The sequence below is a fragment of the Saccostrea echinata genome, unplaced genomic scaffold, assembly GCF_033153115.1.
Source record: "Saccostrea echinata isolate AGI-Se365-2 ecotype Australia unplaced genomic scaffold, CSIRO_AGI_Sech_v1 ptg000025l, whole genome shotgun sequence".
In the NCBI taxonomy this organism is placed as follows: domain Eukaryota; kingdom Metazoa; phylum Mollusca; class Bivalvia; order Ostreida; family Ostreidae; genus Saccostrea; species Saccostrea echinata.
The window spans coordinates 24,963,275-24,979,792 of record NW_026889774.1 but is presented as its reverse complement, the minus strand read 5'-3'; the positions used below and the strand labels follow the sequence as shown (position 1 = coordinate 24,979,792).

The following is a 16,518-nucleotide window of genomic DNA, read 5'->3' as shown; positions in this document are numbered from 1 at the left end:
AGAAACTACCGAGAACTTGTCTAATTAAACAGTGAGAATCTTACAGACCCTATACACTAGCATCAAAAAACTTGAAACATTTTTTAAATACCTACGGCATAGCTGTTCATTTAAGACCTCCTTGAAAACAAAAACAAACAAAAAAAATCCTAGAAGTTCGTGTATACCAAGACTTCGCTTTTGATCTCAGTAATGGAAAAGCTAGGGAAAAAAAGTTATCAATTTTGTTGCATTTTGATGAGTTTAATTTTCTAATTATTTAGTGACGACGGACATTCTTCCTAGCCCGGATATTTTGGCATTGACTCCCGTCGAAGTGTACAAAGGTCGGAAAGTATCTTTAATGTGTAAAGTGCCGCTCTCAGTGCCTTCTGCTGTGAAGTGGACCTGGAATTGTGCTGGAAAGTCCATGTTAAATTCAATTGATAACAACAGATACATAAATAACAACAAGCGGTCGTCTACTCTGAAATTTACTGTTAATCCTGAACATGACAACACTAACTGCTACTGCAGGGCTCAGTCTCATTCAACAAATGTGTCATACGATGAAATATCAGATCGGCTGACAATTACTGTCTTTTGTAAGAACTTTTATATGTACAGAAATTTTTGAGTTAAGAATTTAAAATGCCTTTTTGCACTGTTCCCTAGTACCGGGGGGGGGGGGGGTGTTAAACTGTTTTCTTGTAAGTTTAGTGTAGGAATTTTCATTCAAATGAAGTTGTCAATTATTATTTTTATTTTGCACCCCCATTTTGAGCATAGGCATTAAATAAGGATACTCAAAACTTGCCAGTTAAAGGATTAAATGGGTAGGTTATTACAGATTTTACTATGATAAAGTTTGGATAGTTTTAATGCTTTAAATTAACTTGTATTTATGATATCCTTAGTTACTAAAATACACAGATTCCATTATAAACGGCCTGTACATATACCCATACAACATAACAGACCGGTATGCAAAAAGGAACATTAAAAGATTTAACTTATTTATTGAAATATACAATAAGTCATGCAATTCAAATCATTTACTAAAATTTCTTTGCAAAGTAAGTTTCAAGTGACCCAGATTTTGCTCTTTTGCATTTCAAAGAAGGGAACAACATTTTTATATGACTTTGAAACATATAGATAGACTCATATTTTTTTTAAAAATATTTTAAATATATGGTAAATAGAACACTACATACTAAAATCCATATCATGTGATGTATCAACCATCGGGTAATCGGTCCTAAAGCTTATACATCTGTATGGGGCTAATCAAACTGAAATGGTACATGATATGGATTTTGTTATGTAATATCATTTATATATCTACGGTGTCGGGAAATTCTAAACATAATTTATTATTTTTATGTTCGTATTAGTAAGTTTTGTAAATATATTATGCTCTTTCAAGAAAAAAATGATCTTTGTCGAAAATGAAAAAAAGAAAATCTAAAGCGTAAAAGAAAAGTGTAATCAAGTTACTTTTTAGATTTGCCACCTAACAATCCGAAACTAAACCCGGGATCACTTACATCATTGGCAGTTGGAAGCTACTTCACTTTCATTTGTCGTATTTCCACTATGGGTAACCCACCAATAACCTGGATCTGGAAGTGTGGAGAGAGAACGCTCTCCCAAAGAAGGATTAGTAACTATGGGTGCTCGTCAAAGATCGTGTTTGCGGTTGAGCCTTGGCAAAACGGAGAATCTTGTTTTTGTGAGGCTACAAGTACAAGATTTAACTACAATAAACCATCAAATACACAAAATGTCACTGTATATTGTAAGTAAATGTATGTGCATCTACACGTTTAAATACGAAAGCTTAAATGATGATATAATTACTAATTTTGCGTAACTACTACAGTATTTGGTTCAATATACTGGTGCTTATTGTTGTTTTAAGACGCACCGGTAGACTTCCCTGAACTTATCAACAAAACACAGGTGCACGTGGAGGAAAACTCGCCAATTATCCTTCGTTGTCGTGTGTTCTCTGCCGGAAACCCTCGCCTCTATTGGTCCTGGTACTGCGGGGATCTTCTGATAGAAAAGGAAACGAGTAACGGTGACACATGGTCAGAGTTGACATTTATAGCCTCCAAACAATTCCACCAGAAGGCGTGCTACTGTCGATTGCAATCAAAGTTAAACTTGGTTACTTACAACAAAACTTCTCAAAAAAAGTTTATAACCATAAAAAGTAAGAAATAAACAATTTCATAGAAACCAATTTTTAAAATTACTCTTAAACTTCATAATTTGGCTTAAAGGACTTCTACATTAAACCTAAAAATGGTCGGTTCCTTTTTATAAGTAGTAGTATGGTTAACGTAGTATGAACTGTTACAAGGTGAATATAAGGTGCACTTCTTAAATAAGTTCTGGAATTTAAATACGGCATAATTCGAATATGGCGCACCTTCATTAATCAGGCCCGTAGCAACGGTTTCAAAAGTGGGGGGGGGGGGGGGAACACCCTAAAAAAATCTGACAAGCAAAAAAAGGGAGCTAATTTACTGGACAAATAAATCCTAGAATTTGCCAGTACTCGACCTTACAACATCAAAAAGTTTGGGGGGGGGTGGGGCAACCAGCATCTAAAGGAAAATTTTACTACAGCAAAATACTACATTCAGAAAAAAAGGGGGCAACCCCCCCCCCCCCCGCGTTCTACGGGCCTGTTAATTACGTGATTGACTTCATTTGCGCAAATCGTATGAAAACCATGTTATTTGGGGTGTTGGGGGTGATTACGTTTGGTTTACGTGTTTGTTTTTTTCTCCACATCAGTATGCTCAAACGATAAACATAAATGTTTACAATGGTAATTATCTAATTATAAATATTAGAGAGTTAATATTATTCATATGATTAAATATATTTATTATAAATCCTGAAATCTATATTTTTTTAATGTGCAATCGAGTTGTTTACATTTTTGCCATAATGTTCACCACATTTAATTTTTTTTTAATGACCTTTAAAATCATTAATTTGTCAACATATAATTCTACTGCAGATTACTAAATTGATTAATGGATCACAATCATTAAAATCGACGAGTTTTTCCTGGCTTTTGTATCAGAGTTTCTCATTCATTTCAAGAAAAGCTAGATAAATGTGTGGTGTAAATAAATTTCTTAAATTCAACTTCGTCAAGACGTACCTTATGTAACGTTTTTTCCTCCGTAACACAGAAGCAAAAATATTTCAAAACACTACTATGATCTTTAATTTGCGTTTTCCTATTTCAGCGATTCTCCAAGTGGTGTATTGTTTTGAACATATTTTATTGAGTACATCAAAAGGATTGGAAACAAGTTCTAAACAACTTACTAAATTCCTCTCCTTATATATTACAATATATCTCATGCAAATTAAAAGAAAAATAATGCAGTTAGAACAGGTGAAAAAGCAATTAAATAACATATCAACTAGTGAATCTATATGTTTCGTCAATAAATTTTATGAACATCAGCAAAAATACTATTATTTATCTGTAAAGGCAAATTAACATCAACACATAATAATAGAAACCAGCTCAAGAGTGAACAAGCGATTAAAAAGAGTACTTCTTGCATTAGAATAATTTTTGCATGCAAAAAAGAAGTGGTAAACATCTTCATTTTTTCCACATAAACATAAGGGACTATTTATATTGTTTCATTTATAATACAGATCCTGATTTAATATACAATAATTCCAATCTTAATTTTATTTGCTGATTTCCTGTGTTTTGATTGGACGAGAACGAATTCAAGAAAAAGTTTACACATCGATACATCTCTCAACCGGAACTACTTTCTTGGCCTAGCTTTTATTGTAAAAAAAAAAATGAAACAAATCGTTACTTCTAGTCTGTTTTAGCTTAACGATTACAGAAATTTTAAATTAAATAAAAACAAAACTGACGACATACAGGACTGATCGACAGACGGGGATGTTATGTCTATGTAACTGTCAGATCACGAGTGTGAGTTTTTATTTAAAATCTCTCTTAGGATATTATCGTCGTTCCTAATGCTAAGCAAATCAGCTCAGTTCTCGGTCGGTGATAGAAAAGAGAAACGTACCTCAGACTCTTGCCTTATTAGCATCAAATTCATATTTCTACATTCTATATTCTGTCCCGAGCAAATCAAGGGTGTCGTCGGTATGCTACTTTCATTTTAGAGCGTTTGTCGTTATATGTCAACATGGTCAAGGACGAATTCTTCTGAAGTCTACTTGTATTTACGATATTCGTTGACTTAAACTATATTCGAAGAGTTTTTCTAAGTTTGTTTTATTGAATGTTTTGAGAATTAAAGTTAAACTTTATCGATGTTCATCTCCTCCTTCTCACATCGCTACTGATGGCTCCAGCCATCTCTAGAACTGTCTTCTTTGGGATATGCTGCTGCCATCTGGCCTTGAGAATCCTTCTGAGCCACTTGGTCTGAAAGATGTCAATCCTCTTTTCCTCTGCCTTGGTAAGCTTCCAAGTCTCACATCCATATAACAATACGGAGAGGACCAGGCTCTTAAAGAGGAAGACTTTGATCTTTCTACTGATGTCTGTGGGCTTCCAGATGTTGGCTAGCCTTCTGAAGGATGCGCCGGCCAATGTTATCCTCTTCCTGATGTAACCAGTACCTCCAACGTCCTTGGTGACATTGACGCCAAGGTAAGTGAAGCTGTCCACCTCTTCGGCTTTGCTGTTTCCGGCTATCAGGCTGGATTCACTCCTGCTGTTTATCTTCATCACTTTGCACTTCTTGGCATTCAGCTCCATCCCAACTTTTGCTGAGTTGTCTTCCAGTTTTGTTGTCTTGGACTGAAGATGGTTCATTGTTGATGACAGAAGGGCAATGTCCTCCGCAAAGTCGAGGTCTTCAAGCATAGTGTTAAAGACCCATCGAATTCCCGTTCTCTCTTCTCTGACTGTCTGTAGCATCACCCAGTCTATCACCAAGAGGAACAAGAAACCTAACATACAGCATCCTTGTTTGACGCCGATCATCACAGGGAAAGAGGCTGTGGTCTCATTGTCGTCAATTACAGAAAACTGAAAATCGTCATACAGGGCTTTGACCATCTTAATCAGTTTTTTCCATATTACTTCATGATAACCCAAAAGGCTGTCTCTGTGCACCGAATCGAACGCTTTCTCAAAATCCACAAAATGGATGTACAGGGTAGCATTCCACTCGTTGACTTGCTCCAGGATGTTCCTGAGGATGAAGATCTTATTGATAGTCCCCTCCCTCTCTGGAACCCTGCCTGTTCTTTCCTAAGGTGGTGGTCAACTCCGGTGTAACAACGAAAAGTGACCCCCGTAGAATATTGACCGGGGGGTCAAATTTCTCCATAGAAAAATGACCCCCGGTCAATTTTCTACGGCAAGTAGGGTCATTTTTCGACCGTAGAAAACCCTTCCAGGCCGGTAATTCTACACACGTTGAAAAATGACCCCCTACTTTTTCACTATATTTTATTATTAAACCTTTAGAAATGAGATGTGATATGCATTTATCCGAAGTTGGGGAGGGTCGGTATGCTATCATCAACTGTAATTAGTGCTTCCTTTTTAATATCATGAAGTATCTTTTTCCCTCTTTTAGGTTCTTTTATCCTTATTTATTACATGAATATGATTAACCCCGAAGGAAATGGGTGTATATACCTTTTACCCTGCGAATCTCTCTGTTGTGTGTGGAGGTGAGTGTTTATGTCTGTCTGTCTGTCCGAAACATTTTTTTCGTTGCAGTTTTCTCTGCAACAACTCATCGCAGATGCTTGAAATTTTAACACACTCTTTGGTTCGGCATGCTATACAGTGGTATTCATTTTGGTACAAATCTTGTCCGTCTGTCTGTGCGGGTTGGGTATCATTAGAGAGCACTGGCTCATAGATTTCTTGTTTCCCCTGTAATTTGTGTATTTACAGTGCATTTATTGTCCGTAGAATATTATCTGTATCGTAGGGAAAAAAAAACGAATGTATCTAAATAACATTAACTATGAAACACTATATACACATGTATATTGTTTGTATCACGATCGCTATATGAAAAACACTAATAGTTTCTAACAAAAAAAACCCCTAAAGTTTACCAAACTTAACTATAGTTTAATGCAGTATCAAAGTTTTTACTATAGTAAATCAAAGTATTTTTGGATATGATTGTTCTATTTTATGTTCTTAAATTTATATGTGCACATTTTTTTTTTATATTTTTAGGGAACTACGAGGGGTGATTAAAAAGTTCGTGAACTATCTCTTTATTTATAAAACCACAGTTCAGATCAAAATGAAATTTGGCACACATTTAGTCATAAACATGTTATTATATAAATAGCAGGCTCCGTAGCCATAAAACTTAGACGAGCTCACTTTTGATCTCAGTCTCACTTTTACCGAAGGAATTAATAGTAGAAAAGTGAGACTGAGACAAAAGTGAGCTCATCTAAGTTTAATGGCCCCGGATGTTTGCTCCACGTTTGTGACGTCACAATATAAAAATGACTGAATATGTAGATGAAAATAGGTAAATTAGGCAGAGAAACTAAGCCTCATTTTGTTTAGGCTTTGTTGACACTAGCAAACGACATTGGTAAAGATTTTGAGCAAACCATTTTTTGTGTCCCTGAGATCGAATATAAGAGGAATATTGATTTAGTCCTGTCTGTTATTTTTACACAAATTTGATCTTCCTTATATTTTTATGAGAAGTTTTATACTAGAAAATCAAAGATATATATCAGATCTAATTTTCTTAACAATTTTCCTTTTTTCACGCAAATTTATTTCGGTAGGGTTCGAAAACATTAATCCTTGTAACTTCTGAAGAAAAAAAAACTTGAGACTTTATTTTCATTCTTTTTTACATTATTTACCCAGAGTAAAATTTAAAGAGGATCATTACAATAATACACAGTAACCAGGCATTTTTTATTCTTATATAAGTTTCTCTTTCTGACACCGGCTAGGTAAAAAATCTTGTTTTTTTTAAATGACGATAGTGGAAACTTATTTTATAAAATGTGATAAAACAAATCTAAGAACATTTTTGCTCTCATAGTCATCGAGCATCATAATAGCCTAGTTATTTGTTTTCCTTTAATGGGATAAAAGATCTTGTATTATTGATGTACACATAAGGTAAAGTATAACCTTTTGTTATTTAAACTTTAAAGCTTTTAGGCTGCACCCCTATGTATTTGCCTAACAAGAATATTCTTACCAGAACCAGTTTTTTGTATTAAAAAAAGGACACAGGCTCATTATTCTACGGGGTCATTTTTCTACAACCCACACAGAGAAAAATGACCCCCAGGACATAATTTCTCCAAAAAAAAGTGGGTCATTTTTCTACGTAGAATATTGACCAGGGGGTCGAATTTCTACGTAGAAAAATTACCCCCCGGTCAATATTCTACGGGGGTCACTTTTCGTCGTTACACCGGCCTTTATTCTGTTGATGAGGATTCTGCTGAGTGCTTTGCTGGCTAGGGGCAGCAATGTCACCACCCCCTCCAGTTGTTGCAGTCCTGTAACTTGCCTTTCTTCAGAATTTTGCAGATCAATCCCTTGGTCCATTCTTTGGGCACCTTCTCCTCCTTCCATATCTTGTCAAAGGTGTGCTTCAGTTCCTGACTGGTCTGATCGAGGTCTGCCTTTAGCATTTCTGATGTTATTTGATCTGTTCCAGGGGCCTTCCCATTCCGAAGCGTCTTCAGTGCAGCCCTTATTTCCTGTGTAGTGGGTGGCTCAACTGAGATGTCTAGCTCCTCACCCTTTCCATGCTCATCTTGTGGTGGTGACTCTGGAGTGTCCCTATTAAGCGCTTCCTCAAAGTGTTCCCTCTATCTGACAAGCCTCACTTCTTTATTCTTCAACAGCTCCCCATCCTTGCTTTTCACTTCTGCTGTTTGTCTATTACGCTTTCTTGTCAGCTGCTTTACGATGCTGTAAAGTCCCTTCTGTCTCCCGTTCTCGGCCGCTTTCTGTGCTCGCTCAGCTTTCTCTGCCATCCACCTCCTCTTGTCCTCTCTCGCACTTTTCTTGACTGCTTTGTCTTTCACCCTGTAGGTTTCCTTCAGTCTAGTCTTGACTCTTTCTGATTTTGCACTTTCTATCTTTGTCTTGATGTCTTTTCTTTCGTCTATCACCTTCCAGGTGTTTTTGCTGATCCAAAGCTTGCTTCTGCCTTTCCTGAAGCCGAGTATTTCCTCTGCTGAATTCACATATGCCATTCTCTGCTGCTCCCACATTTTCTCGATATCTTTAATTCTCTTCCTTGTGTTCTTCTAATATGACGCAGTCATTTAACTTGGTTTTCAATTCTTTGTTTTTGAGGCGCTCTACTTCCAGTCTTGGTTTCTTCTTGTTCTTGTGTGTGCTGAGGCGTAGCCTGATTCTGGTCTTCACTAGATAGCGGTCGCTGTTGGCATCCCCGCCCCTCTGGACTTTGGTGTCAAGAACAGAAGATCTCCACTACCTACTAATGAGAAGGTGGTCAATCAGGTTTTTTGCTATTCCAGTATTAGACACTCTTGTTGCTTTGTGGATACAGTATCTTTATGGGGGAACAATGTTCCTGTGATTAAAAGTCTGTTGGTCTGACAAAATTTACACAGTCTTTCTCCATTCTCATTTTGTATACCTAGTCCATGGATACCATAGTTCTTTCGTACCCGTTGTTATCACTCCCTACCTTGGCGTTGAGATCCCCCATGATAATTATGATGTCGTTCTTGTTGCATCCATCCAAAGTCTCTTGTAGCTCCTGATAGAATTGGTCCTTTTCTTCTTCATCCTTTTCATTATTTGGCGCATAAGCTTGGATCACCGACACTCTCCTGTATTTTGTATAGAATCGTGCTGTTATGATTCTCTTGCTGATGGGTGTCCATTCCATGAGTGATTTCACTGCCTGCTGGCTGATCATTATGGCGACTCCTCCCTCATGTAATTATTTAAGGGAATCATCATCCACAAACAATCTACACATTGAAATAATATTTTCAGCAACATCATTTATATAGATGAAAAATAATAGTGGTCCTAAAACAGAACCCTGTGGTACACCTCCAAAAATATCTTGTTTGATGATAACAGATCCTTGTACATAACTTTTTGTGACCTTTGACAAAGAAAGCTGGAAAACCATTGGAGAAGATCACTAGATATACCTTAAGTTTTTAAAAAGCCTTTGAAAGATCACAAAAAACCATACAACATGATTTACCATCATTTATGTTTTGAACTATACTATGATACGTTCCTAGTAATTGTGGTTTATTAAAGTTATCTAAGTAATATAATCTATACAGTAAACGGTTGAAAACTTATGTGAATTTATTTCTCTTTCTTGCGATCTAAAACTGTTCACAAAGAAAGCGAAAATTGGATTATCGCTAATAAATCCCGTTATACGGGAAACGATTTTGTTTTTTCATCATTAAATGTTGCGTGTAATTTTTTTTTTTTTTTTTTTTTGCAAAAAATAATAAATATTAAGGTCACGCGTTCTCAGGCCTAAGCTTGTCAACGACAGTTACACCAATTTCTTTTTAAGCCACGCTTGTTTCTTCATGTTTGATTTATTTTATAGGCGATAATACTTGTTTCTCTGTTGCCACATTCGTAACAACAACATCTGTACTCTCAACAGTCTTGGTTACAATGTTTCTGGCCATTTTGGTAAAAAATGTCAGAAAAAGACCACTAAATTGGCAGCAATGGATACACTTTCATGATTTGTTCAGGAATTCGAGATGCACAGGTAAATATTTTTTATAAACGGAATTTTAAAGGTATCTTTTTAAAATTAATTTTATTGATTTGTTAGAAAACGACTTGCTATTGATACACCGTCAATGTGTAATAAGCATAAATACTTTAAATTATAACAGACTTAGTTTCAGGGACTACATTTAATTAAATATTCCTCTGGAAAGACTTCAAAGGTGAAAATACATGTATACTCCTGGCTATATTGTTTTCTACAGAAAGCATTCATAGTCACTTATTGTAAGTTACGTTCTGGTTTATATCATATAGTTTGATTAGAATGTTCAAATAAAGTGGTTTTGTACTAAATTATATACTAGTATAATTCATGTGGCAGTCTTGTTGGAATTCTGATCATACTGAAAAAATGAAATATATACATTAGGACCACAATAAATATAATTCAAGGTTTTTTTTCCATATTAGCAAATTATATATATATATAATAATTATAATTAATTCGTTCAATTATGTAAATCGCACTTCACCAGAGTACACCCGAGAGACCGGACGCATTTCATAGCGGTCCGGATTTATTTCTTTACAACTGATTATAAAATTCAAATTCAACATGTAACATTGTAAATAAATAGTATTTGATAGTTTAGTAGTAGTGCTAGCCGTTTTTGTTTTTCTATTTCCTTTGTTTTTATGACTTCTTAACTTTTTTCTTTGTCCTGAGGAAGGGACAAGGCGTCCCGAAAATTTGACAATTTCTATTGTTCGTGTCGTTGGTCATTTTTAGTGCTTTATATAAATTTCCATCCTTGACCTTGTATCTATTTAGTAGATCCGACACTTAGGATATACAGTGTTGTTGATTTTTGTAGTGCTTTCTCTCTCTATATATATATGAAGATAACTGCATATCTATACTTATAAATTAATAAATTTTGCAAATAAACTCCGAAACGGGTGCACCAGAGTTCTTACTTACTCCTCTAACAATACACTAGATACAAGCTGATGTCCGTAAACTATATTTAGATTTCACTCGCATAGTAAGTATCGTACATTAAATTAAAAGTCTACTTTCATTTTCTATAAACAGCCATAAAATAGCCAAAACGTGAGTACGGTGGCGTTTCCGGTTGGCGGATCTAAGTTACTGGCAATTTTTAATGAAACTGACAACAAGCAATCGTTTATTTATTACATAAAACGTCATCACTGAATTATTCAATCAAAACTCGATTTAAATGATATAAAAGAAATAAGTTGTGATAACCGATTAAAAAGGGAAATGTGCAAAATATTTTCGTCATTCACTGATCTTTATATTGACGGAAGCTTCTAGAGCATCGAGCCCGATGTTAAGGAAAAAACGAGGCGATTTTAGCTACATGACCATAAAAAGCTTTTGTTTAATTGGTCATAATTGGTATAATGGTTAATCACTGATAACACTATAAGTTGTGAATAAAATTACATATCGAAAGACTATTACATATACATGTATGTAGTAGGTTTTCCTAATAAATTTATCGGTAAAATTTGTATATATTCCTTACTGAGAGCATCGTGGCAACGAACCCGAAGTACTATTTGTACTTCGTAATAAACTTGCTTACATGAAAAGAGAAAATTAATGAATAAGGTATTGTTCAAATACAATTAAAGATGTAAAATTTTCGCTTTAATCAATGCACAGTTAATTTCTGAATACAATCTTTTATAGCTGCAATAATGTGGCCCTCTCCTTTTTTTTCGGGGGGGGGGGGGGCAGAGAGAGAGGCTAGAAAATATCAGATCAAAAGAAAAAAAAATCGGAGAGGGCTACATTATTGCAGCTTAGTCTTTTGTATCAAATACTCAGCCTATTCATAGGGCGTTAAAAGCTAATTTTTACACAGGTACTTGGTTCTTGGTTTATAAATATGTATATACCTTATTTATAGGTAAAAATGTAAAGTACATTTTTACATATCAATAAGGTACAAACATATTTATAAACCAAGACCCAAGTACCTGTGAATCCCCCCACCCCACCCCACCCAATCAATTTATTAGTAAAATGTGCATATTCGTTGCTTTTATCCTTGACGGAAATGAAATAAGAGCATCTGTAGTACAATATCCATAACGTAGTGTAACAGGTTTCACAATAAATGTCAATTAATGAAATTGCTATTTTTCAAGTTAAAAAAAAACAAAACAAAAAATAAAACAAACACAAAAAACGGGGTGGGGGGTGGGGGGGGTAGGATAGGTAAATCTACTTCATGCGGAATTTTGAACAAAGTATTTGTTCCTGCTATAAGCCTGTAGGCTGTCAATAGAGAACTACAATACATTTTCTGTCGGTAGTGGTATAAATTAAATTTCCTGCGCTTGCGCGGGATTTCATCTAGTATCTCTATAATTAACGCCTTTAATCAAACTCATATCTACATTGATTATGATTTTCTTAAAGATACAGAGAACATGAATATGATTATATGAAAATTACAACATAATATTCATTGTTGAGTGTTTTTCAGAAAACTTACTTAAGCCTTATAACATATTTTTTTTCAGCTCCACCTCAACCAAAAGTCAGGTAATCTGATATATATATATGAAATATTTAAATAATTTTGATAACTTTTAAATAATTATACAAATGGTAAAGTATTTCATTTGAAAGTGGAAATGAGTTGGGTAGAAAGTCGATTTTTAACAAGTAAAATACCAAGGTATTCAATTTTCATACTTTTACAATTTTTGCAATTTTCAAAAGACAAAATGACGACAGGACCATCACATTTATAGAGGACCGTACTTATGAAGTCGTCCAATCTCACAAGAAAAAGAAGCGGAAAGGTACAATCACATTGTCTACATGTAACACATTTTCCAGGTTTCCTATAACAACATGTATATAAAAATATCATCCATCGATCTGCTAAAAGAATTATTGTTATCTATTATTATAAATTTCATTAATCATTTTCAGGAAGAAAGAAAAGGTATGTCTATTCTTAATCTTAAAAAATAATCACTTATTTTTACGAGTGGGTAAGAAGCAACTTTTAGTTTTTAAACAATGCATCTACTGAAATTTTATTAAGTTTTATTTTCCTTTTATATATATATATATATATATATATATATATATATATATATATATATATATATATATATATATATATATATATATATATATATATATAATTATTGATGATTAATGATTTGTGAATTATAATTTATGTATCTGTATTACTTTTCAGCTCTCCAATATATGAGAACGTCACTCGGTTCAAAGTATGACGTATGACTGTCTTCTAATGCTATATCCCAAGAAGTATGCAGTTTGTCAGATTGTAAAATTGAAGCAGATTATTGAAGCCATTATTTTACATGCACATTATAGAAAAATATTTATTCTTTGGAAATTGTTTGATCGAAATACATTTATTTTCCTTCGAACAGTGCTCGTTTTTGTCCAAAGTATTGACCTTTACATATACATGACTCGCAAAACAAGGGACTGGGATGCCTATTTATAAAGTTATATGGTGAATGATTAATGAAGAAAAATCATTGATCACCAAACTGAGTGAATATTTAGTAAAAACGTCCAGAAAAAGAACTCGAGGTTCATAAAATTACAAAAACGCAACTAGCTTATTTTATTGATATTGTCACGATACTTTGATATGCAACATATAAATTTGCAAAATATATATGTCCTTAATCTTTCCGTATATTACATATGGTTAGGCGTAAATGCTCATTATTTGTACAAGTGTAATTCTTTTGTATTACCTAGCTATAAACTCCTTTCCTCTGGGTCCAAATTTGGAATAAATTTAGCTCTTAATTCCTGTAGTTTAGTATCAACTCCGGCGACGAAGGTGGAGGGAATTTACATCTTTTACCAGTGTTTCTCTGCCAGTCCTTTTGTCTGCCTGCAAGTTATTTTTTTTTTAAATTGTTCGGATTTGAAGTTTAGGAAAAGACATGCTTTGGTAAAGCTTGAAGGAAGAGTTAATTCGAGGTAGATCCGTGGAAAGATTAAAATGCTGCATTTTTGTGCTTGCTTTTACCACCTTTATTTTGAAAGGGGGGGGGTGCTGCGTGCCTTGGAGCAAGAAAGATTAGTTTCTTTGAATAATGCATGAGGACGAAGAAAGGTAACTCTGATTGTGTGCTTGGGGAGAGTTTGGATCGGGAAGGAGGATCCCTGTAGCTTCATGAGTATTTTGAACGCATGTATTTCTCTTTAAGTTTTCTTTTACAAATTGTGTTCTTTTTAAAAAATAACTGATCATCATCATCCTCCTTTAATACTATTGTAAATGGCCTTAGCGGCACAACGTGAACTGGTAATTTATAAAATTAAATTCGTTGCATTCCATACTTATCACGTGATCACATACTATATATATCCTCACTCATTCATGTTCGATTATCGAGTCTCGCTATAACCTACGGGTATACACGTATATTTAAAAATGAGATAAACATTATGTATTTGATATTTTATGTATGTTTACGGTTCTCAATGTATTGATTAATGAAAAATTTATTTATAATAGACTGAATCAATATTATAATTATATAAGGCAATGCAAAATAAAAGGTTATAGCGAGTACCATTCCTAACATATGAGTTCTTTTCATTACTATCATACTTCGAATATAATTGTTTTATATTCGGACGAACATAGTGAGGGAGAATATAACATAGAATTTTATTATTTTGCTTGGATTCGGTTATGATCATTTTCTTTGATTTTTATATTTAATTTTTTTTTATGTTTTTATGTTATTGATAATCTAATAAACATGTGACTTTTAAATTATGATTATCAAGTTACTCTGGTTGGTTATTGTTATCTTAATGTTTATTTTTTTTTTTAATGAAGAAGTACGAAAGTCTAGGACATTTGATCTTAATGATACTGGCATTCCGGTTATCTTTGACCTTGGAAAAAATTTGCTCCACAATTTTTACAGCTAAGATTGTACAAATGCATGTGTGTGTTTTTCTTATTCTTTTGTGTATAGAGTTATCTTAAAATTAGGAAAGAGGCGGGGCATTTTGTCATCAAAGAAATTGCAGTAATGTCTTTGTAAAATGTGAAAATTTTGACCTTGTAAATCAACTGATGGGATAAAAAAATATTTCTTTTGATACTGTAATGATACACGGAGTTAATTCTTTTTGTTTGGCTGCTTAATCTTTATGATTGTACAATATGTCTTCCTTCAAATACTAGTATTGACAATTCAATTGTATTATACGAGTAGCGTGGAAATTGTAAGTTTTATAAGAACTTTGTTTCTGATTCTAATAAAATATCTTCTAAATATCTTCTAAATTAAATCTAGTTATTCATTCCTTTTTTTTTAAAAAAGTGTTTTTAGTTCTTAACGTAATCAATAAGATCATTATATATAAGTACATGATGTTATTTTTTAAAAGTGTTTATACTTATATATATCATATAATTATATTGTGTCTATTATCTCAGATACTCCTCTATAAACATATTACCCCATTTATGGCAAAATTTTCAATTTTCACACAACTATTTTTTAATACAAATGAATAAATTTACTTGTGTCCTTCTCTCTGCGAATTTACACCTAGCAGTGGCGGATCCAGGAATATCACAAAGGGGGGGGGGCGCAGTAGAAGGCAAGGGGTCTGGGGGCTGCATCGAAGCCCCTAGCGGTTCCTGGGAAAAGCTCTGGTGGGGATCCGGGTCCCGAAGCCCCATAAACTGACGAATTCTAACACATAAGAGATTTTTTTTCCCTTGATTTTATGATAATACAAACAAAATATCCAAAAAAAAAAATTCAAACGGGGGCGGGGGCGCACGCGTGGCGCCGGATCTGCCTTTGCTGAGTATAGTCTATATGTTCATTTACTAAAGCAAAATTATAATCAAATTTTATGCTACAGTTTGTATATTTACCGTATAAATAAGTCCTAATTATAGACAGCACCGATGCTTTATAGAGACACTGATACATTAAAAGAGTGGTAATGGGGTTCGTGCTTTCGACTCTTATCACTCCCCCTCTGCACAAAATAATAATAATAATAAAAATTTATAAAAAAAAAAAAAATAAATAAAAATTGTTTAAAAAATTAATCGTCTCTGCGAGTACAAGTGAGTTAATTAAATGAACTTTTTTGGGTAAAGGCAATCTCTATAAAGCGTCTCATAATCTTGAGATCATGGTGATAGAGATGGACGAAGCATCTTATTTGTGTAAATCTTGGCCGTGTTAACGGGGTATGTGCATGTTAACGGGGTATATAGGCTACATGTATATATAGATATGACAAGGAAGACTTAAAATATTTCCTTTTACGTATAACTTTTTCTTCAGCGAAAAATATACATTTATTCTTTAAATCCTGAATATAAGCTAGAAATAGGTTTACTTGATAGACTTCGTGTATAATGAGAAAGGGGCATGAGATCATTAAGTGATTTTCTATACTTAAAGACGGAAGTTTTTTTAATCATATAAATCGTAACCTGATATATTTTTCTGTTCGCAGTTAATCAAATGCAATAGAAACAATTTCGATTTACAGGTCTGTAGAAAGGAGTCTTGGATTAAAAAGTTAGCACAAAGTTTGATACTTTATTTTTCTTTGAAATTCAGGATTATTTACTTTGGATATACATACAAAGGTAATACTTTATTGAACTATTTCGGATAAAATAAAGCTTTATTTTACATTAAATTGAAAGTCGAAATTATTTAATTGGGAAACACGCATTTAGTATCGG

The 16,518-nt window shown here is 33.8% G+C and overlaps 3 protein-coding genes across 5 annotated transcripts in view; 2 read left to right on the top strand and 1 right to left on the bottom strand.

Annotated features, from left to right (window-relative positions):
* Nucleotides 1-16,518, bottom strand: part of LOC133192256 (A disintegrin and metalloproteinase with thrombospondin motifs adt-2-like) — a 435,058-nt gene that overhangs the window by 325,218 nt on the left and 93,322 nt on the right. The gene's annotated exons all lie outside the window — the stretch shown is intronic.
* The window catches only part of LOC133192258 (tubulin-specific chaperone cofactor E-like protein), a 479,266-nt gene that overhangs the window by 421,617 nt on the left and 41,131 nt on the right, over nucleotides 1-16,518 (top strand). The gene's annotated exons all lie outside the window — the stretch shown is intronic.
* On the top strand, nucleotides 1,579-13,002 carry LOC133192368 (uncharacterized). The gene is made up of 7 exons (XM_061328384.1): nucleotides 1,579-1,780; nucleotides 1,904-2,200; nucleotides 9,600-9,770; nucleotides 12,296-12,317; nucleotides 12,498-12,617; nucleotides 12,714-12,726; nucleotides 12,988-13,002. The coding sequence occupies exons 1-7, from the start codon at nucleotides 1,579-1,581 to the stop codon at nucleotides 13,000-13,002; spliced, it is 840 nt and encodes a 279-aa protein (XP_061184368.1).